Source organism: Anser brachyrhynchus (genome assembly GCF_964034855.1).
Source record: "Anser brachyrhynchus genome assembly, chromosome: 6".
Taxonomy (NCBI): domain Eukaryota; kingdom Metazoa; phylum Chordata; class Aves; order Anseriformes; family Anatidae; genus Anser; species Anser brachyrhynchus.
In genome coordinates this window covers 11,906,401-11,930,107 of record NC_137700.1, presented here as the reverse complement: position 1 = coordinate 11,930,107, position 23,707 = coordinate 11,906,401, and the positions used below count along the sequence as shown (strand labels likewise).

At 40.8% G+C, this 23,707-nt stretch overlaps 1 protein-coding gene across 11 annotated transcripts in view; it reads right to left on the bottom strand.

Annotated features, from left to right (window-relative positions):
• RET (ret proto-oncogene) overlaps window positions 1–23,707 on the bottom strand; it is a 127,679-nt gene that overhangs the window by 72,430 nt on the left and 31,542 nt on the right. For 4 of the 11 annotated variants that reach the window (XM_080597237.1, XM_080597235.1, XM_080597236.1 and 1 more), the window contains exons 4-5: window positions 12,125–12,208; window positions 10,377–10,681 (exon numbers count right to left, since the gene is read on the bottom strand). The exons of 1 other annotated variant lie outside the window; for it this stretch is intronic. In XM_080597237.1, the coding sequence (XP_080453363.1) occupies window positions 10,377–10,681; window positions 12,125–12,208 (389 nt within the window). Of the gene's footprint in view, window positions 1–10,376; window positions 10,741–11,552; window positions 11,795–12,124; window positions 12,209–14,113; window positions 14,197–16,052; window positions 16,126–18,178; window positions 18,237–21,640; window positions 21,683–23,707 lie in introns of those variants that run through there. 6 more of the 11 variants (XM_080597231.1, XM_080597240.1, XM_080597238.1 and 3 more) reach the window with 6 other exon arrangements.

Sequence of the window (23,707 nt, the reverse complement as noted above, 5' to 3'; positions counted from 1 at the left end):
ATTTTATCTGCACTGATAAAAAGGAAAACTGCAGAAGAATTTTCAGCAGCAGAAGTCAGAGACAAACGGTCCTGACAACTGCAAATTAGGATTCAGGGTGTAAAACACTGATGGTAGAGTTACAATCCTGGCACTGATTTTGCACAGTCCTTGTGCTATCATTACCTTCTCATTTAGTTGTAAGAGCTGCTTACCCAAACCATAAATCCAGCTTAACTCTTGAGAAAATAGATCCTCAAATCCTACGTCTATTTCAGTAAGTTTTATCACTCCAATGCATTTCCCTCGCTGACAAAAAGAGCTCTGCCTCTATTCATCTGGGTGACAAGGTTAGGCCATAGGCATATAGAATTTTTTCAAGGCCCTAATTGGAAATGCTCAGTACAAGTGTGCGGTCCCCAACTCATTGCCTGAGATTTGAGAACTGTGAGCATGGTATTAGAACTTGATTTTTAAAAAAGACAAAGACAACCACATATCAATTATATCCCCAGGGAAATTCTTGAAGACCCTGGAAACCAGAAACTCCAGAAGCTTGCCTTGACATCAAAGGCATCCAGCTCCTGTCTATTCAGCTGTTGGTGATTAACAACATACGTATTTTGATACTGACTCTCAAATTGCATTGAACACAGACTCAAGGTATCATGCTCTCTTAAAGAGCGCTGATTGATCAAACACCAGGCATTAACTTCAGATATACAAAGATTGTATTCATCCTATTTCTTACACCCTAAGCACAAAATCATCAGTCAGAAGTTTCCTTCAGAGGTCATCTAACTCACCAAAAGTAGGAATGACTACGCATAACTGACCTCAATGCATTCCTGTCCTACCTGTTCTTAAAATACTCCCGGTGACAGAAATCCCACAGTGATTGCAGCCTTTGTGAATGAATATTGCCAGTCATTTCTACCTTTCTTCAAAATCAGTATTTCTTGAATTTCTTGTTATTATCCTCTGCATTCCAAGAGGTATGAAAGCCAAAATGTACCATTCAAAACTCGATACTTCCAGTCTTCGTCAGGAGATGATGTCGCTTTGCTAGATGGAGTTTTAGTGTTAACTCCATATGGTAATTCTTGTATCAGCACCACCACCAAGGATCAACATGGAAAGAAAAAGAAAATCCCATCTCATTAGGATTCTTAGTGACAGAACGCTTCACAAAATAAGGAAAAGTCCTTGTTACCACTCTCTTCATTATTCTGACGGTAACTACTTAAACTGAGTTTGGGATTACTGGCCTAAATACTTCACATGCATTTCCTTCATTGTCTCCTAGGAGCCATGTCATAGACAAATAAACCCTGAAAGGCTAAAAGTACAGAATTGTATAGCTTCTTATAATCCGCTTTCAAATTGTCAGGTAGTTAGAATATCTATGTCATGACGCCAAGATTTCCTGTGCAAAGGCAAAGGATGGAATTTTTTGGTACAGTGAAACAGAATTCCCACCTAGCTGCATGATGCTAGAAGGCAAGGCTTGAACAAATTTTTGAAAAAATATTGTCACGATACAAACCAAAATGGAACCTGTGGCAGCCAGAAAGGGGAGAGGGAGATAAAGCAAGAAGTAAAAATCTGAGGCCTTCCAGACTTACTTTCTTTAGGCATTTACTGCCCTGAAACTTCTGGTCCAGTTTTCATTTCAAATTTTAATAGACTAAAATGTAAGAAGAGAAGTAGTTAAATAAGGACCTTTACCACAATAATAACAGGCTGGATCAATACTATAAGGAAAAAAATGTGTTGTTCCCCCCCCCCCCCTTTTTTTTTTTTAAATAGAGGTTTTATAGGAAAATATATAGAGGTTTTATAGGAAATTTATATTTAATTTATATTTATATTTTTTTAATTTATATTTAAAATCCTTTAAAATCCCTTAAAATCCTCCTTGTTGAATTAGCAGAAAGTGTTTTAAATGTGTTTTTTTTTTTAACATTTTTAAATACAACAGAAACTGGAAAAATGTATGGTACAAACTCTCTCCCTGCCCAAAAAAGTCCTTAGCAAAGCAAATTAGGACAACTCTTCTGCTCTTCTCCAAGGCAAAAGTTGAGCAAAGCAATAAAACCGTTTAGAACGCTTTCTCATTCAGAGCGTGTCAGCAATGCTGAACTGAAATGCGCAATAAAATTTATATTGGAGCTATATTGTTCCCCCCTCATCACTTTAAAACTTATGTGTTCAAAAGCAAAATTTAAACAAATTGCTTTTTTTTCCTTAATTGGGATGAATCATTGTACAGAAATCATCTCCCTTGGTCTTTTATGTCTCAATAACATCCACAGCCTCAACTAGAGAAGCCTTTACCCTGAATTACTCAAAAGCAGTAACAGGCAATTATAATTTCTTTATATTTGTTTCTGTATTTCTTTCCAAAGATAGTGCTTCCAAACTAGCTGGATCCTTTGTATCCAGGGTGACAAAGGAAGTCTGAGATATTGCATTTAATTGTAGTGCATTACTAACACACGAGGAAAACCTGCCTTTTGGAGCCATGACAGTTGTTCATCTATGTACACTCCAGGAAAGGGTGAAAAAAAAAAGAAATTTGTGACCTAAATGCGCAGCTACAGTTTTAACTTTGGATGTGTCTGTGCAATTCAGTTCAGAGCATGCAAGACTATTTTAAAATGTTTTGCTGGGACAGGTTAATCCTAAGCACGTGCCTATATTTCTTGCTAAAACTGGTCCTAATACCTCAGAGATGTGAGAAGGCTTGGCTAAAGGGCTTTCCAAAACAACATTCTTAATACCAGAGGTGCCAAAAGAACATTTTGTTGGTGTCACTAATAACAAGCATTGAACATTTGCTCCAAAAGTTCTATCAGATCTTTGCAGTTATCACAGTACAATTTCACGTGACAGAATCAAAACAGAAACGCCCTTTACCCAAATCCACTCTCATTCCCCTGTCAATTGATTTTTTTTTTCCAGAAAAAAATCCTTTTCCTAGTAAAATCCACCAAAATGTTAAGCCCTCTCCTGATGAAAGTTTTTTATGCTCTCCTTCCCACTCCCTGGTATTTATATTTCACGACCAGCACCCTTCCGTCTTACAGTCTTGCAGACCACAAAGCAATGGCAATGTAATTTAGAAATATTTTTATATAATTTGCCAGTGTCTGTTTTTATTCTTTGTAAAAGAAAGCTTGATTACAGCCCTAGAGTACATACACATTTCAAACTCTCCTGCTTTGAGATGACTGTCATTATGTATTAATCATTCTATACTGGGTATTCCCAAACAAACATGCATAATTCATTTCAAACAAATTCAGCTATTTAAAGCCATACATGAACGTTATGGGCTAAGTTTATTTAAGTCTAGCTCTTCTTTAACTTTGTGTTCCATTTTATTTGTACTAATCAGATTTCTTCCCCCCCCCCCCCCCCATTTCTGTGCCAAGCCACAGGAACACTGGTGGCCAGTATCTGTCTCCCAAACACACAGCAGCAATACAAGAAGTTATTTTCAACCTGCAAAGTAATTTTTGAGGAACAGTGTGTGAGGATGGCGATGATAACCTACAGAATCAAATCCATTCTCACCAACATTTTGTAAGCTACTCGTATGTCTTAAATCCTCCTTTCTCTTTGCATAAATGCTTTTCAGTGTCCACTTGTAGATAATGGGATATAGAAGGCCACCTTACCAGTAAAAGCAAAAGAATCCTGAAGCTAATCAGTATGGAGGTATACTCTTAACTGAGTCAAAGGGAACTGCTCTACAACAATCTTGTCAGGCACCATTCTCACAGTCTCAGCTCTTGATAAAGGAATGGCACCTGAAATTATGTATCTACTCTACAGAAAAAGAGAGAAACTTCTTAGTGTCTTAAAGACACTGAGATTTAAGTCTCATCTCCAAGACAGCTTTGGAATGGCGCGGACAGGAGTAGTGGCTGCCTGCTGTAACTCAGTGGCAAAATGAGTCTGTAAGGGGTTTCTGAGCTACGTGAAATTCTGGTCTACTGATGTCAGCATGACTTTTGCCATTTCACACAAAGAGAACAGATAATCAAATTGTCTATATAAGAAAATTTGGTGTCTCTGAATCAGGAAAAAAACAACGTTTAATCCTATTATCTGAGAGTAAAATTTGTCTCACTTAGAAGAAAGCCATAATGGACACTAAAAAAAACACCCATTACAGCAACACAAGCAACTTTGTTATATCAGTTAAATATAATGTTTAATTAGTTTTCTAAATGCATACACTGAAAAGCCATTAGACAACCATTAGGAGTAATACATCCATTTTCTTTTTACAATCACCTGATTTAGTTAGCCAAATTTCTGAAGTAATCCAGTCAAACAACATTTTTGGCAATATTATCCCAGTAAAGCTTCTAATTCCCTTTTTTGATTGTGATCACTACAATTTTCCCTTAAGCTTTAAAGAGCTGATGATCATTTTTAGTTCAGCAGATTTACCTAGCACCTCTTTTAGGTTAAAACAAAAAAAAAAGAAAAGCGTCCAGTACAGTTATGGTTCACTATTTGTGTTTTTTTATTATTGTTGTTGTTGTATTTTGTTTTGTTTAGAAGTGATCTTGAAAAAAAAGTTTTGTGTTCTGTGTACATGGGGGGAGAAGACAACACATCTGAAGAATAGGATAGCTGTAGATACCTTTAACAGTACTTCTAAAACATCTGAACTCCAAAAGCAGCAATATCCCACTGGCTATTCACTCCTCAGCTGACTTACTATTTCACTTTTTAGTAACAAAAGTTTTCTTAATAACCTTATTAACTAGCAACCTAATAAACATTACAACTTGTCAAAAGGTTCATGCTGTAGCGACTTTGCCAAAACACTGCAGAAGCGGCCAATAGATCTCACTGACAAAGGACAAGATCTGGTTGTAAAAATGAAGCCTCTGAACAGATCTTACTCTATAGCTTCCTCCAGCTTCTCTGATGCTTTGTTTTTGCCTAATGCACGTGCCATCACTCTAGAAATTCTGTAAAGTTTTTCAGCACATTTTCTCCACTTTATGCCAACCCCATTATGCCTTGGGTTTGTTATATACAATCAACAGTATATATGATGTGCAAAGGAGGGTTTTATTGATGGCAGCATTCTACCAAAGAGAAAACTAGAGATAGAGCGAGACACAGAGCAAATCTGTAGTACAGCTGTTAACTGAACTTGAATCCTGATCTGACCAAACTAATATGCAAACCTCAAATCTATCCTTCTCCTATGCTAAGTGCTTTATTTATCCTTGCAATGCTCCAGTTGTTTGCCTTCCAAAACGTAAGAGAGTTTTAAATAATAAAAAAAAGTACATCTGGAGAATAAACAATTTCAAAGTTTATTTTGAATAACGTAGTGAATTTTAATGTTCTGCTTCTGCCAAACCAAGGGTAAGTAAAAAGTAGGAACTAAGAGCAGTTCCTGACTCTGCACCACAAACATGTCAATGCTGAAACAGCATGCTCTGAATATGGCACCTTGTTCACTTCAGCAAATTACTGTCCAAGTTAAAATCAGTTTTGCAACATTACAAATAGACCGACTCAATCAGCAGTGCCGGGCAGTTTGTTACATTTCATAAACAAAAGACAATTCCAGTCAATCACCAGCTGGTAACAACACCCTCGGTTCCGCTGGAAAACTTAAGAATGCCAACCTATGAATGGAGCAAACCTGCTCTTCATCGCAGATGGACTCTAACCACTTTTGTGTAAAAACACAAAGGGGCTCAGCACAAAACACTGAGCTCCCCTAGTATTTTTCCCAACCCGTGGCACTTTGGCATTCGCTACGTCACGCGATGGGGGAGACGGCAGCCCCGGAGAAGTGGTAGCTATGGATTCTTGCTTACTGACTTCTTTCTCCTGTTGGTCTATCTCCTTTTGAATACGCTGAATGCATCAAACCATAAAGTTGCCGGATAAGATATGGAGGAGAGATCTACTGACTGTTTGTCCCCAAACAAGCTCCAACCCTACACGGACCAGAATTTGTACTTGCCTTGTTACCAGCCTGAGCAGTGGTGCCAGGGAAGCAAGTACATCAACAAATGAACAAATCCTTTCACTCCTGCCAAGGCCCAAAGCAGGGAGGAAGAGGGGGAAGAGGGAGTGAACAAAATACATGTTTTCTCATCAGTTCTGTCTGTTGTTTCAGTAAAAAGAAGAAGAAAAATAGCAGACTGTAATGTAACACACAGATGGAAAACAGAATGCTGGCATACTACTCAATGTGTATCTAGTATTCAGGTGCTGAAGCAGCACTGGCATATGAGCTGACTGCTTATGTTAATACCACAAGAAATCTTTGTTAATCAAAGCTTAATGAATGTGAGTTTTAGCATTAAAATGCTGTCCTTTCATAATCTTCATATTAATTTCCTTTACGCTGTCTTTATGTTAGTAACAAAACCCACGAATGAAGCCAAAGACCAACAGCCCAACAGAATGACTGGCAGAACTAATCAAGCCAATGCGGAATATTGCCCTATAACACACAGTGAGAAGACAAGGCAAATACAGGCATCTGAGGTACAGAAGGTACAGCAAAAATAACAATGGAAAGTAAGGGAATTACATATAGCACAAAGATGGGTCCTATAGTCGTGGTTTTAAAATCTCTCCCCCAAAGCAAAAAAAAACAAACAAACAAACAAAAAAAACTAACAGCACATTACTGTTTGTGAAATGGAAAAGCCTGCAGGTTATGAACTTCAGTGCAAAAGTTGTTTTGTGGAAGAACTGGAAGGTGAAGAACCTAGCGATGGGAATCAAGTGAGGAGAGACACGGAAGGTGCAAGGCACCTTCCCCAGAAGTCAGGAGGAGTGCTGGGGTTAGCCCTGCCACCAGCTCTGCGAGTGAAGCAGCAGCTTCATGGCCGCACAGGCAGCAGCTGGGGACCTGAGCGAGAGGAAGCACTGGCACCACCAGTGGGCAGCTAGGTGCCTGGAAAAGAGACAGCGCATAAGGTACTAAACCTAGGGACAGAGAAAAATAACAACATAGGAAAGAACCAAAGGCTCTTCTTCTTTCTTTTCCTCCTAAAAAGAGTAGCGGGGGTTGAAGTTTCTTCTCAGCTCCTATGCCCTCTCCAAACGTGACATGTAAGATCTAACAAAGTACCACTCACTTTTCTCCACAGATTCCATTTTCCCTTGCCCTACAGCCAGGAATATAATCTAAAGAAAATAAAATGAGAATCACATATTGTCTGACCAGATCACTGCCAAAATGACAGGCACACAAACAAATTTATGTCTATCTTTAGCCTGGTCTGTGACTCAACTCAGTGGCCTGTGCTCCACCATTTGATCCGATTAGCACTGTTTTGGTCTAAAAACATTAGTGCAGAGGCGATCTTTTTTTGGAAGAATCGCATAGGTGTTTTTTTTTTTTTTTCCAAAGGAAAACATCCTTTTTCTATCAAGAAATACAAATATTACACTAAATATCTAGAGTTAGGGGAGAAGAATGTCAATATTTGCACAGTTGGTTTCTAAAGTCTGTCCTTGATCTGAATGCATGAGTTGAGCCAGGACTTGTAAATTATAAGCAGTCAAAATAAAACATTAACAGTAACCCTAGCAGCATGAAAGTGCACAGTAAGAATCGGTCCCATATAGTGCTTAAATGAATACCAGAATTAATACATTCATCAGTAGTTTCAGATCACAGTCAATAAAATTAAAGTTTTAAATAGCTTGTATTCAAGAGAGCTTGTGTTCAAGTTGCAACCCTATTTACATGTAGAAGCATGTTTCCCTTTCATTCTTATAAAACACACAGTGTAATGCTTACAAACTTCATTTACTGAAAACGGATCCTTTAGAAAGTACTTCCTTCGATAACAAAAATTACTTTCCAGATGAGACTATTGTACTAAGCGTATCCCACATCCCACTTCTGAAAAATATTCATATTCATTCTATAACATAAATCTGCGTTTCTTTTAATTGATATTGATGAAACAACAGTAGGCTTAACCTGACAAGAGACATTACTTTTACTTTTTGCATTTCTAGGCTGCCTCATGTCAATATCAGTGCCTACAAGAGACTCCCACATTGCTCATGATGCAGAAGCAGCAAGTCTGCAGCCTTTCTGCTTCAGAACAAATGGTCCACTGCACTTCTCAAAGCCTGCCAATAGAAAAGAACCAGATCTGATCCTTGCAACCAACAGCATGCTCACCAGATTGATTAATCCAGCTCACCTAGTAAAAGACAATCTTATCCAAGTTTAAGAAATCTCTGGATTACCTGCGAGCACCCCTCTTAAGAACTACTGCAATTCTAACCTTTCCAAGATGCCACAGGTTAGATAAACCAAAGATACACCAACAGGAGCTGAGTGCAAGGGTATCACTGTATATTAACCTTGGTGGCAATCCTCTATGGCCAGGTCTAACGCAGGTGAGAGAGATTTCTTCATAACGTCCAGTGAGGGCATGGCATACTCAGCACTGAAGAAACTCCAGACTTCCCCTAGGATGGAGCTCAACAAAGTTTGACTGCATTCCTCCCTCTGCCAGGGCACCGCAGCATCACACACAAGTTTCTAAACTAGCACTCTTTGCACCTTGGGATTTTGCTAACGCCCCCAAGACAAAACGACTGATCTCAGTCCTCTTGTCAACTCAGCTTTTATTACATAAATAGGAATTAGAGTCACACATCTAAACAATGTGAAACAGTGCTTCTCTAGCAGCAGACACCCATATGACATTGCTAATATGCTAGACTTCTTGCAATGACTATGAATACAATTACTCTGAAGTACGATCTAAATGTATACAACTTTTCTTCCCCGTGGTTTTAGTAAAAATTAAGGGGAATCAAGCATGAAGCCTCACCAGTCAGAGCTGAGAGAGTAAACAAAAATAATATTTACGGTAAGTATAAGCAAGCGGTATTAAAAAAGAAATCTACTTGGCAGTCTGTCCAACTCAAAGTAACTTCTGTAATATTCCTCCAAGCTATGGACAAATCCAAGAGTTAACACTTCATGGTCATATTTAATAACAACAAGTCTCTCACTGAACTGATATCCATCTGCTTAGGTTGGATACTTAAAGAAGAAAGGTTTAGATATCTATCTGGAGTAGGGAGAAGACACAAAGATAACTCCCTTCCCCACCCACAGTTAGAAAAGTAAAATCAAAAGACAGTCCAATTGAAAGGGATATACTGAAGAAGAAGAAAAAAGCCAACGGAATAAAGCAGCTTAGGAGGGTGGTCTAAGCATCCATTATGTTTAGTACATGGAATTTTCTGGGGGATCACAGCATGGATAGGAGCAAGTTCATCTGTCCAGCTTAAACTGAAACCACTGAAAATCATTTTCAAGCAAATGCACATGCGCTATTTAGACTAAATAAACCATACCCCTCAAACTGAAGATCCTGGGTAGATTACATTTCTCTTAGCTCTGCCATAAACATGAAAGAAAATGGATTTGCCATAAATACAAAGATAAAAGTAAAGCAGCATGATAGATCATCCATTAGCAATACAAGTATGGCTAATTCTTCCTGACAGTGAAATGACTTGGGATACAACACATTCTATTTATTTATTCATTTTTAATTAGTACTTAGACTATGCGTATTCTGCCTATGCTAGTCGCAGACATTCTAGGTCTGAGCACCAGAGAGTTTTTATAAAGATCAGAGGGTGATAAAAATAACATACCAACATGAGAAAGCATAGGGGCAACTTAAATATTTTAGCATAGAAAAAGAAAAAAATAAAATTATATAAAATAGAGGCTTTACAACCTCTGACTTACAAAGAGTAGTTTAAGATGGGGTGAACTACTATAATTAATTTGAAACAATAACGAGAAGGAGCAAGCTGTTGCACTTTTCATAGAAAATCACAAGTACAGCAATATTGCACTGTGCTCCGTTGTTCCAGCTGGTGGACTACTGGGCTGGTTTAGGCTTTGCCTTTTTTTTTTCAGAACTGCATTTTTGGTCTGCAGGGTTGTGCCGTGTTCTCGAGCAAACAACAACTTTGATTTACTCATGTAAACACCAGAAATGCATTGGCAAACATTGCCATATGGAAGAAACAGAGATATAATGGGGTTTCTGTTTACTTTAGAAAGTTGACATCTGCGGATAGCATCATCTAAGTTACGATTCAATAACTTCTCATCTTTTGGTCATTTTCACTTATCAATCCAATCCCAATTTAATTTGACGACGCATAAAGCCCTGGGAGGGGGACAACCGAGAAGGAGCGATCTTGTAGAAACTTAAAATAGGAACGCGCTTGAATATTCCTCCCTTTCACATCATAAATTTAAAGAAGAAGGAAACTCACATCTGTTCTAACTTAGCTTTAGAGCTTAAAAAGCAAAGAAAAAGTATTAGGGTTATTCGTACCTCGTCCGCCTTTTGGCAAAGGTTGGCGGAGCCGGACCGGCGGCCCCGCAGCCCCGCAAACTCGCCGGGGGACCGGCTCTCGGGCACTTACCTCCGCAAAGCAGGAGGAAGCCCGCCGCCCGCCCGGCGGAGGGCATCTTCCCCGCTGCGGGCTCTCAGTCGGGGCTGCCCATGGCCCGGCCGGGCACGGCGCTGCTTCGGGACGGACGGCGCCGGGCTGCCCCCCTCCGCCGCTCCTCCTGCAGCCGGCCGGCGGCCGGGAGCGAGCTGCCCGTGCCCTCCGCGCTGCCGGCGCCGCCGGGGCTCTGCGGGGAGAAGCCCGAGTCAGCGGCTGGGCGCAGCCCCGCGCCCCCCAGCGCTGCCCGGCCGCCGGCACCGCCCGGCTGGGGCCAGCCCCCGGCCCCTCCTCCGCGCCGGGGCGAGGCCGCTCCGCTCCGCTCCCCTCCGCGCTGCCCGGCCCCCCCGGGACCCCCCCGGGGCCGCCCCGCGCCCCGCCCCGAGCATCCCCGGGGGCGGCGGGACCGGCACCGGGACCGGCACCGCCACCTGCACCGGGGGTCTCTGAGCCAGCCCCCGGCCTCCGGGGGAGCGGCGCGAACGCACCAGGTGCGAGACAAAGCGGGGACGGGCGCTGCGGCACCAGCACGCATCCAAGCGGCCGCCTCTCACCCCCAGCCGAACACATTAAACGTGTTGAATAATTAATCCTGGGGAGAGGAGACGATTTTTGCTTGATGGTAGGAGGATGCTGAAAAGAGATGAGCTCTACCTGGCAGGCGACCAAAGTAAGCCGGAATGCGAGCATCCCGCTGAGCGGCGAAACGCCACTTTTAAACCGCAAGCGGGAAAAAAAAAATAATAATAATAAAAAAAAAAAAAAATCAAGCCAAGGCAAAAACACCCTTCAACAACTCAGCGACAGGTCTCTTGAGAAAAGCAGCCCCAAAAAGCCGCGGCTAACAGCCCCCGACCTGAGCATCGAGCGCAACGCTACGGGACCGGCCCCCGGCCAGCAAAACAGCGCCGGGTCCCCCCCGGCCGCGACCTCCGGCCCCCAGTGACCCCCCCCCGACTCCCCTCGGGCAGCCCCCGCAGCAGGGACCCGCCGGGAGCAGCGCCAAAGGGGGCGCCCGGACCTGCGAGGAAAACCCGGCCCCCCCTCGCCGCCTCTCCGACCTGCCGGGATTTGGCTCCCTCGCTCCCCGCGCTGCCGTCGCCTCGCCACGGCAGCGCTGCGCTGGAGGTCTGTCTGTCTGTCTGTCTGTCCGTCCGTCCGTCCCTCCGTCCGGACGGCAGCGCTCGGACGCCCAGCAGCGGCTGCCGCTCCGACCGCTCCCTGCCTTCGCACTTCGAAACGCCCAAGCGAGAGCAGGGAGGCGCACACGGTGAGGGATGCTCAGCATCAGTAATTTCACCTAGCAGAGACCGCCATCGATTACTTTAAATACAAATCCTACGAAATTCTCCCTCTTAGCCTAGCAGGGACTTCACTTAAAATACCCAACACTAACGGGCAAAACATAAGAAATTACCCCATAGAACTGGAAAAAGAAAGAAACCTGATTTAACTTTTCTATACCTCCATCCAGCATTTCCACGCTCTTCATCACCTTTGGGAAAACAATAACCCAAGTGCAAGCACACCAAGGGGTAAGAACGAAGTTGGGATGAATACTAGTGACCACCATAAATTAATTGCATTTGAAGCTGCCTGATGGACAGTACAAATTAAACTTCTGGTTACTTACTCCCGTGGCACAAGTGTTTGTGGTGCTTTCACAGATGCTGACAGAGAGGCATTTTTGGGATGTCTCCACAAGCCACGGGAAAGGCTACAGCAAAGAAAGCAACATATAAAACATTAACATTAAATCAATGCTTTGTGGAGAAACATCTTACGTTTAGTTGAGCTTTATCTTAAATCATATTTAAAAGCTCGCACTGTATACAAATCAATATTGATGCCATCTAAAATACACCACTATCATCTGCACTGATAAATGCCAGTTTCCATCCAGGACAAAGTGACTTCTTGGAAGAATTTCAAGGACTTCCAATCTCTTCTGGCATCTCAGCAACTGAAGCCAAAGCTGTACGCTTCTGCCAACTTCAGGCTCTGCTCCAGCGCATTAAGACTGGTTTAGGATGCCATCAAGTTCATCATACAAGGAGCAGAAGTAAGGTCACCACAGTAATTTTTTCATTTGATTTCCAGGCTTTTAAGTTAAGCAGATTTATACCTTTTTAGAGTATCATAGCTTACATACAGCACACATGGGAAAAGGTTGCCAACCTGGATGAGAAAGGGACTAAACATTAGTGCCTTCAACATTCCAGCTGGCGTGACCATCACTTTAGCGTTAATGCAGTCACTGTCCTTGATGGAGCTGTTCTCCTTCCTGTCCTCCAGCACCCTGGCAAGCCTTCACCAACGAAAAGTGATGGTGTACTGAGGGCATGAAGTTTGACCCAAAAATAAAGCCTACCACACAAAATATGGTAAGACATAAAAAGGCAAAACTAACTTAACTGCAACATCTTGTGGATCTCTGCAAAAGTCTATCAAAATGGAATTTTCCCTCGAAATTCAAACTTCAGTGGGGAAAAAACAAAACAAAACAAAACAAAAAAACACTTCCTGGCCAGCTCTGTTTCCACAGCTATGAGGAGGCCCTATACAGACTGAAGCATCTGCCCTTGAGTTTACTAGAGGAACACGAGCCTATGCCAACACCCTCTTTTCAGCAGTGAACTTCTGCTCAGATATGTATAAAATGCACATTTGTGTCATTCACCTGATTTTGTTGCGTGAAGGCCTTTTGAAAACTGAAATCAAAATCAGCGCTACGAAATGGAGAATAAAAAGCTAGGTGTCCTTAACTCTCCAGACAAGCTCAAGCTCTATAATGACACCTCCCATCACTCCTAGCAAAAATACTTTGGAAATAAATTGACACTTTCCTGCAGGCTGGTGCAATTGCGAGACTATAGCTCACAGTCATTTATTTCTGCTTTGCTTTGAGTCATTCGTTTGGCACAGCAGACGGAGCTATTAAATTATTGTATTTTTTTCTTCTGTAAAGGCACCCTGAGATGTCTTGATATGATAATGCTTCCTGAAACTGATGCTAATTGATAACTGTTTCATGGTTTCATCAGAAGCCCTAGGTCATGCTCAGTTAGCATCAAGACAGGACACCTTAGGACAGCTCCACCTTGCCATGCTTTCCAAACAGTCACAATGAACACTCAAACATTTTCAAAGAAACTCCTCCTAGAACACTGTGATTGACATCTGACTTCTGATCATTTCAAGACTTAAGCATTTTTTCTCCACACTATAAGGGCAGTTGTTACAGTCTCAGAGTCTGAAGTACTGTTGTTGACCACTAGGAAAATATTATTTTAAAATGCGTTTTTGTTGTTTGTTGTTGTTGTTGTTTTAATCCTTATTATCATTTAACTCTACTTTGTGATCAAATTGTCGTGTTACAGCTAGGATGGCACAAAACAGTTAGAACCTGAGGTAGATCTAAGGGTAAAGGGACAGGTCAAATTTTCATCCTGACAATCACAAGGGATTTATCTGCATGCTGCATAATATACTTAATTCAGGTTATTTACATGTTCCTCCACAATCCATGGGATTCATTTTCTTATCATTCTGTCTGCTCCTTTCTTCCCTCCATATTGCATACAGCTAACTTTTAACCTGCCCAGCAATCCATACCACCTACTTCTGAGAGCCACGCGTTCTCCTGGAGTGCTCACCCAGAAGTGCTATTAAATGTTCAGAAAGCCTCATTACCACAAGAAAGCAGCAAACCCATGCTGAGGGATGTCTCCATCACAGCACCTGGAGAAGGTGACCAAGAAGATAATTTTTTTGCCTTTAGGAGGAAATAAATCCTTTTTTTTTTTGTGTGCAGAAGGAAATAATGCCACCAACCATCCTGATCACAATAAGTAAGAGCTCCACATAATCCAACACATCAATTTCATGGCAAAACAGGTTTCTTGTGGAAACACTGACAAGGAACTGGCAGAAGTAGAGATGTTGTGTGAGGGAAATCAGAACAGCACATCATAAGCCTGGGCTACACTAGGAAAAATCAAGATACTTTAGAGACCTGACAAAGCTATACCTCTCGTGAGCTGGCTGCCACGGGAGCTGCTTTCATCAGACCCCACTGCTAGTTCTTACAGTAACATCTTAAGATCCTCCAACAAAAGGTACTTCACGTCACTGCCAATATAATATAGAACATTTGAAAAAACATTCATCTGCAACAATGTCTGATTTCTGGCCATCAGATTGTTTCACTGAAAGCATAAGCTTAAGTATCAAAACCACTGTGAAATAATAGATCACGGTCATCTGTTTTCTTGGGCAAAACAAAACTCATTGTCTGTTATTACTGACTTTTGAAGGCATCATAATTCTCATATCATTGATTTACCTGAAACTTTCACCTGCTTGGCTCAATAATAAAATAATTCTTGCATCTTTGATTTATCTGAAACTTTCACCTGCTTGACTGTACTGCTACAGGCGTATGTGAATGCTCAAACTTTTCCACGCAAAGGTGAAACAAGTTCTTTGAATACTTGGGAACAATATGTGTTTTCACATTTCTTTCCTATGAAGAAGCTCCTGCTGTCTTGCATTTGTCTGATTACTTTAGCCCTCAAAATTGACAGAAAACTATACTTCAGTTTTACTATTGTTCCTCTAAAATCAGTCCTGGGAGCGCCATGAATGCTAGTTACTATATCAACTAAGAGGCATACGTGCATGTGTCCCGTGATGCACACTGATGCTTAACTACTGTGCTTTCTGCACAAGTTTCAAAACTCAGAGTTTAATCCTGATCTGAATTTTCTGTGCAACCATGGACCCGTGGGATTACAGAAGCATGACAAAACTGGATGGAAACCTCTCACAGTGACGATGCACACTGCCCCATGCAAGACAGCCTGCCACACCGCAAGGCTGATGATGTGCATGTTGCAGGGCATCCAGCGGAGCTGTGCCGTGGCTGCCAATCCATTGCCACAGGAATATCCCCCGGCTAGTATCAGGGAGAGCAACAGGGCTGATGACTCATGATTATCTCATTTGTGCACACAGCCCTTTTTTGCTTGGAACCACACTATAACGTACTCCCAACAGTTGTAACCCATAAGCACCTTGGCATTGAGGCTCAACGTTTATTCCATTACTCAAGAGGCATAAATTTCCCTGAGGTATTAACAGGCATCAGTATGATAAATCTCTGCACATCACTATGAGCAGTGGAGTTCTTCTGAACTTTGAAGACCGGATTTTTCTAGCTTTTAAACAAACATTTTGAATCTGCCTGGAAACATTATGAACACGCACAAGAACATTCACACACTCCCCATCAGAATTTGAATGGTAGGGGGTAGATGTTTTTCCAGAAGTTGCAGTACAACTAGTAAGAGAAATATATTGAAACTGGCAGCTGATAAATTAAAACCAGCTAACAAAATATAAAACATCCTTTGTTAACTCTTCTCCATATTGGTTTGCATTAGATAATGTACTATTATGATCATAATGATAAAACAGTTATTTTCATCCTCATTTCTTAGCATTTGGTGTTAAATATAATGGCCCACCTGAGAGACATGAAACCACAATTCCCTACTTACTCATAAAGAAACAGAGCCCAGACAATGGCCAAAGCAAGTTTCTTCTCTCTGCCTAACGTACCCCTACAGTGACCTGGAAGAGGTGAATGTGTTAGAGCATTACTCTGTTCAACATAGACCTAAATACTGCATTTTACAACTCCACCGGAGGCATGTATATGACCCTACAAAACACTGCATTACCAACTGTAGCAAAAAAAAAAAAAAATAATAATAATAGCCAAATAAAGCAGTGATACTTCCTAAGTGCCCAGCAAATATTTGTTAATCTTAGCTTCTGTTTTCTACCTTAAATAGTATACTTTGCTACAGTGAACTTGAAAAGATGACCACTAACTACCCTAAAGGTTTCAAACCTGAAAAGAAAATATATTGTGTATTAATTAATTAATTATTAATAATATATTAATAAAAATATAAAAAATAAAAATTAATATATTAATTAATATATTATATCAAATAGGACAATTTTTTAAATAACTAATAATGTAGAGAAATCTACTCAAAATATACACATGCTTGAAGTTCAATATGAAATGTAATTAAATTAGACTGACAAAACGGTATCTTCCACGAGCAGTATAAAACCCAAGTTGCTTTATGTTGAGCAACAAAGCCCTGAAATCTTTTCAGCTTTACTTTTGCCACATGTATACTGGGAAGAGGCCCCAGTCTTCTAACACAGACATATCTGTATGTGGGAGCTAGGAGAGACTTTCCAGCCACACTGCTCTTCCATCAGTTTCTGCAGCTCAGTAGGTTCGCTACATGCCACAGTGCCATTGGCAGTGACACCTGCAATCACAGATGGGGTTCTGCCAGAGTCAGCAGTCTTCAGTCCTAATGGGATACCATGCAGGGAACCAGGTGGTTGGAAAAGCACAACAGCTGCTGACTCGCCATACTGCATGGGCTCCCATACAGATTGTGCCCAAACAAAATCCACAGCAGAGCTTTATGCAGAGCCCAGGACTAAGGTTGCTAATGTTCTTATTGTAACAATGACTCCATCATCACCCATGTCAAGCCTGTGCATTGTCCCGTTTACCACCTGACAGAGCTGAGGAACTGAGCTGCTGTGGTCCCTCCTACAAACTTTTTAACCTCTCTTGTGGGTAAAGTAGCTACAACTTCTTGTGGTGTAGGATATTTATCCACCAATCCAGATGCACAGATCAGGCATAAACTCTCAGGTCACTGTCTTCCACAAAAGAAAGCACTGACATCATAAGTCTTAGACCCTGCTACCTCTATGCATGATCTAGCTCCAGAAGAAAAAAAAAAAAAAAAAGCACATCTATATTGTTTTTTGTAGGACAATGGTTTTATGGTGATAGATAGCAGGAAAAGTCCCCAGCTGATGTAAACTTCTATAGGATCAGAATGGAGCTATAACAATATATAAGGGGAAAGAGTGACCAAACAGTTTTCAGTCTCCTAAATCATCAAGTCAAATTCTGCTGGGGAAGAGCTGCCAAAATCATGACCACAATTGAGTTACAAATATAAACATGAAGACACACTAAAGTTAATGAAGAGAAGGTTGCATTCAATAGAATTACAATTAATTTCATCATTATAGGAATTAGTATAAAAATATCAGATTCAGGACTTACAAGGGACTTCACCTCTAAGTTAACCTGTACTGGGTTAAATGATCTACATAATCTGATTTACTTTCTGCACCGTATGTTACAAAATTGTAATCATTAGAAACCAAGAAATATGATTCTAAGCTAATTCAAGAGATCTGCATTTATTCTAAAGCGTGTCTTTAAATATATGGCATCATGGTCATAAAAGAAAGCACTCAGTCAGGTCACACATCTTCATTTGCACCATGCTTTACAGAGGCACGTTTGCCCCTGTTATATCAATCTATCAGAATGTGCTTTTCTATTACACATGACCACAGTCTCTACATCTAAATAACGTATTATTAAAAATGAAATCAAGAGCTTGCCTGTGAGGAATTGTGAGAAAGGAGATCGCCCATACATTTTTTATTTGGTCAGTATTATGCCTCTTAAATCTCATTCAGGAACTAGAAATCTGTGTTTGAAGCAGTGGTGGAACTGGTAAATTTCTGGCATCCATCCCAAAGATTTAGCCTCAAAATAACATACCTGTGACTAATACAGGACTCTGCTTCATTCTTCCTGTGCATTGAGTAAGGCCTGAGTGCTGTAAATGTAAAAATACATGACTGCCTGTGAAATAGTCTGCACAAAAAGGGTGTACTCAGGTTAGAAAGGTAAACTTTGAGTGCTTAACACTATAATATTGTCCCTGAATGCAAGCTTTTCCAGTACATCATTTCCTAAAATATTTATTAAACAATATTTAAGCATCACACCATATAGAGCCACAGTGTGTGCTGCATAAGTTACCACAAAAGTTTAAATGACTGAAACCAAGAATTCCAAAGGAAAATGTCAGTCTATTGGACCAGTTTCTGTAGGTAGATACAATATATTATAATTATACAAAATGCCAAGCATACTAGTATAATCTGTTAATCCTTTATAAAAAAAAAAAACTACACATATACAAAGGAAACCATGATTAATGCCTCCCCCTTAACTAAGGAATTTGATCATTATTTTAATTTCAATAGGACCAGAAAGTTATTAAAATGATTATGACCAATAAAAGGACAAATGGATGCTATGTCACGGTCAGCCCAGTAGAGATTCACCCCAAGACAAGAGGTGCCTGACCCTCTGACATCCTACATGGCCTTGAGGCTCACTAGAATGGAGAACACATTATGGACAAATGGACTATTCTGGGATTTTAGTAGAAAGTCTTCAGAAAGTGCTGGGTGTGCAAGTTCCTCTAGTTAGAGGATTAACACACAGGCAGATACAAAATGATTTTCAAGGACGAGGGAAAAACCTAGTTCTCTCTTCCCTTAGGTCCCTATTCAAAATGTCAATGTCATGATAGCTTTTCAAATTAAACACAAAGAGAATTTGCTACCATATTTTTTTAGAAAAGACACACCAATCTACCGGGGCAAAATACTGTGGAAGTTGTATTTTGGGGAGAGGAGACGCCAAACGTTGCAGCTACTTGCTAACTAGCGGGAGAATCTGACTGCAGTTTCTCTAGTACAAAAAGCAACAATAGCACAAGATAACTTTAAACTATTGACTCTGCCTTCAATATACACATTATAAAAATAATATAAATTGCTAAGTATTTTTTCCCAGAGTTACAAGTCAAATCACTTTACATATTTAGTTTTTCTGTTTTCAGATGGAAGAAAATATTTCTGTTTTAATAAAGTTACACCTACATTTGCACATACATTGAAATAATGTAAAACCTTAGAAGTTCATTGTAGTATTCCTTTGTGTCTTGACTTCCATGATCTTAAGAGTAGGAATCAGAGCCCAAGGGAGAAAGTAAAGAGGAGCTTTAAATGCCTAAAGCAGATAACCAGAAGTAGGTTACTGTCCTATTTTTAATTTATGCATATTACAAGATGAGGTGACATTCATGTATATGTCTCCTATTATCTATAGCTAGGCAGTTTCTCTTTTAAGTTAGGAACAGAATTTAAGTAGCCCAGCTGACTGTGCTGTCTGTTTGGATTGTAGACCATCCTGTATATTAGCTCAGATAAATTTGTCTTGGAATTTCTCTGAAGCAGTATATATGAAGGAAACAGTTTCTTGTTTCTAAGTCATAAGTATGTGGTAGCTCACAGTAATTCAAGACAGCTGTTTCAGTGTTGTTAGCAGGTACAGCAACATTTAACTAAAATTGAAAGCTCAGTAAATACAAACAAGGCCACGCAGGTGGTGTTTGATGAAGGGCAATAGCTGTGGAGCAGGCACACCACTCATTAATTGGAAGAGATAATTTGGACTGCTGGTTTTTGTCTCTTAGAATCTGGCAAATACAATTCATGAGATATGATCTGAAATTATGCTTTTTCCATTACACTTACCACACTGGAACATTATTCAGTTAACACCTGGGAGAGACTGGTTTGACAGACCCAGGTAAACAGAAAGCAGGTAAATCAATGCTCTATCAACTTGCAATCACCATTTTTACAGCTCCAATATTTTTAGGTTAAGCCAGACCTTTTCAGCCCTCCTACAATACATCTCATGTAAACTAGGCACAGCTGGTCTGTGCACCCATAAATCAACTGTTGAAGGCATAACAAAATATACACAACTAAGGCAGAGAGAGGACAAAAGATTGTGATTGAAAGAGAAACCGTGCAGTGAACCTAAGAAGTCAATTTAGAGAGTCTTGACGTGTTTCATCAGCACATGCCTAGGAAGTGCTCCCGTGGGGAAGGTAGTTTTTGTCTTAATTTTTCCGTGTGTTCGTTCCTGAGCAAATGCTTTGCATCAGGTATCCCTGAATGAAAAGAAATGTTGACGTACAGGGTGTTGACTTCTGCAGCCAGGAAATGCAGCCCCACGCCACACAGGCAGGCTGGCTGAAGTCATGGTATGGCCAGAGAAGCAGCATGAACTGATGAGGAGTACCTGTATAATACTGTTTGTCTCCCTATATATTAGTAAGTACAAGCATATTATTTTGGAGGGAATTTTAATTACAATCTGCTAACCACAATCCCAGCTTTATTGGGAAAGGGTTGTAGAAGGGTCTTAATTCCCTTTTTTTCACTGTATGGCTATGTTGAAAAGATGCTTGACATCAAACCAAATTCAACAAAAGATTATATAGTGATGTCACACACACACAAACACAAAAAAGAAAAATTATGTCTTTCTTTGTCACTAGCCAGAAAACATGGAAAAGCACAGGGTAACTGCACCTAAGACTGGCTTGATATAGACTTCTAAGAAGCTAGATGGGAGACTGCAATTTGCATGCCTAACACAGTAACTGTTGACAAGGTTCCCCACAGATAATAGGATAGGAGATTAAGCAGTTTGAATTGAAGTAAAATGTTGGACATTAAACTGACAGTCCTCAATACACACTGTCTCAGAGGCCAGTGGGAAGTAATGTCCGAGCTACACTAACGGGCCATAGAATAAGACTAAAAAAGAAAAAAAAATTGTTAACTGCTCTAAAGAAATATTGGTTGTCACCTGTTGACATTTTATTCAACTGAAAACAGGAATGCCGGCTCTGTCAGAAGTCATTTCCAAGTCACTGGGGACTTGAAGAAGTTACAATAAACAGAATATGACAAGAGGCACCAGCAAAAACTAACTGGAACCACAGTATTAAACCATGAAGTTACAGAATCACAGTTCATAATATTCAGTACTGATGAGCTTTTCTGTCAGAATCTTCTAAATGATTAAACAAATACCCAAAGATCACAACCCAGAAATAATTTTCAAGGACCTACTGCCTTAGACATGTGACATCTTAGTTTTCAAGGTTTTCACATGTCCTGATGCTGTCCAACAGCTCCTGAATTTGTTGGTGTTAGCTTATGAGTCTTGCTCTGCAATATGAATCAAACTATTTACTGTTTTTAGACAGCCAAGGTTATTTTGCTCTATGTATTCATTGTGAATCCAATACATTCTTTCTGAATACATCCTGAAATGTCATGGTACCTGGGTCAGCAACATACATACCCCTTTAAATTTCCTGTGATTACCCATGAGACAGAACTTCTGAGAGTAGCTTTCCCTCCAATGAATGCCTGAAATAAAAGACTAAAAAAAAGTTTTTATTGATTATTGCCATAAGAAACCTGCAGTGAGTTCATGAAGATGATTCAGAGCTTAGGCAGATGACTTAATGTTGCTACAAAATCCTACATGAACAGGAATTTAAAATATCTTTACTGTGTGATCACACTAAAAATTTGTCCTCTGAACTTTTCCTTTTTGTACTTGCAGATTCCTCCTTGAACTTTGAGGTACTCTATCTGGTTGTCTACACATTCTTGTACTTTTCTATATAATTCCTCCTTTCACTGCATGCATCTTCTGCTAATAGCCATTGAATAGTGGTTCCCTCAAGACACAAAGCCACTAAGGCTAACATGAGCGACAGTGAGGTGACCTGAAGTAAGGACATGCATCAGTGCGCATGTCAGTAATGGAGTGACCAATGCCATCCAGCAGGACACCCTTGTGCAGGACAACCTCAAAGTTCTGCCCAACAGCCATCTGCCTGGTGTCGATGCTGAACAAAATGTCACAATTGACTTAAGGCTTCTTAGGTGTACACCAGGATCCACCAGGATCAGCCTCTTGACAAAGTTAAGGTCCCAAGGCTGAGTTATCTCCTAGACTTCAGTACTGGATGGCTACAGCCCAGCTGCAAGCCACAGAGCAGCGGCAGAGTGGCCCAGAGTATGCTGAGAAAGCCCACAAGAATGGCCTTGCAGCTCTGAGCTGCTCAGCAAGCCTGGGAAAGCTGTTTTGCTGCCACCTCTGACCTAGTACAAATTGGCAAGCAGCTCACATATGGCTCACATCAGCCTGCAATCTATACAGTCAGCATCTAACACTAGCCCCAGGTGTTAGAGCCTGCAGCATTTGAGACCAGAACGATGATCAAGTTTAAAGGCAAAGGGAATAGAACCAGGAAATTTCTTTCCCAAACAGAATGTTTTACCTGTTCAAATGTTTATTGCCCACAGTGCAATGCAGAGACCCTGACTCCACAGCAAGTAGAAGGGCTTCATCGGCTTCACTGGGCTCCACTGAGAACACCCAGCGAGTATGGCACCAGGCAGTCGAGCCACCAGTTCAGAGCCTGGCTGAGGCAGCTGTGCTGCATCTCCTTTGTGCTCTAAAGCATGGATCTGGCACTGACAGTTTTCCCTTTTGCACTTCACTTCACCACTTTTGCATCAGGCTGATCTAAATCTCAGCAAACACTTGTAGCTGGAAATATTACACATGCTAAGTAATTATGGTAATATTCTTCATTTGCAGAAAGCAGATCGTTCATTAGCTACCCAAAATAGCGAATGGCTCAAGAAACTGCAGCCAACAGTAGGCAGTTAAACCACCAGGTAGCAAAGAAAAGAGCTGTAGTGGCTTAACAAGGATGGAAATTTTCCCATTTGCACAGTTGCTGTTGCAAAAACTTCACTACTTCCTCCTAGCTAGATGCCAGGAAAAGAGCAAACACTACAAGTATTAGAATAACATCTTTATCATTTTGCTACTGCTATTAAAAAAAAAAAAAAAAAAAAAAAGCTAAGTTCTTTCTGTAATACAAATACAATATTCTGCATGAAAGTAACTCACATGGCTGGCACATATAGTGTTCCATGAACATTAGAATAGTTCAGTTGGAAGGGATCTACAAAGATCATTGAATCTAACTGCCTGAATGTTATCCACATGCTCTCTGTTCTCAGAATTATATTGCTCATCTGGAAAGGGATTCAGTGAAAAACACATCATTTACTATCAGAAATGCAGGTGGACTGTGGTGTAAAGTGAGCTGCCCGGAGCCAGTAGCATAGCTGGGAACACAGTTCAGAGTTCACATCTACAGACCTGTTCAGTGTACCACAATATTTGGCAGGTAGGAGGAAAATTACACTTGACGACTGGAAGTTGGGGTGGAGCCCCAGGTAAGCTTTGCTGTGTACACTCCCCATTCCCTATGTCTTACAGTCCTCACAAAGCACCCAGTACTTGACACGGTTGAAGACTGGATACTGGGCTGCTTTGTCT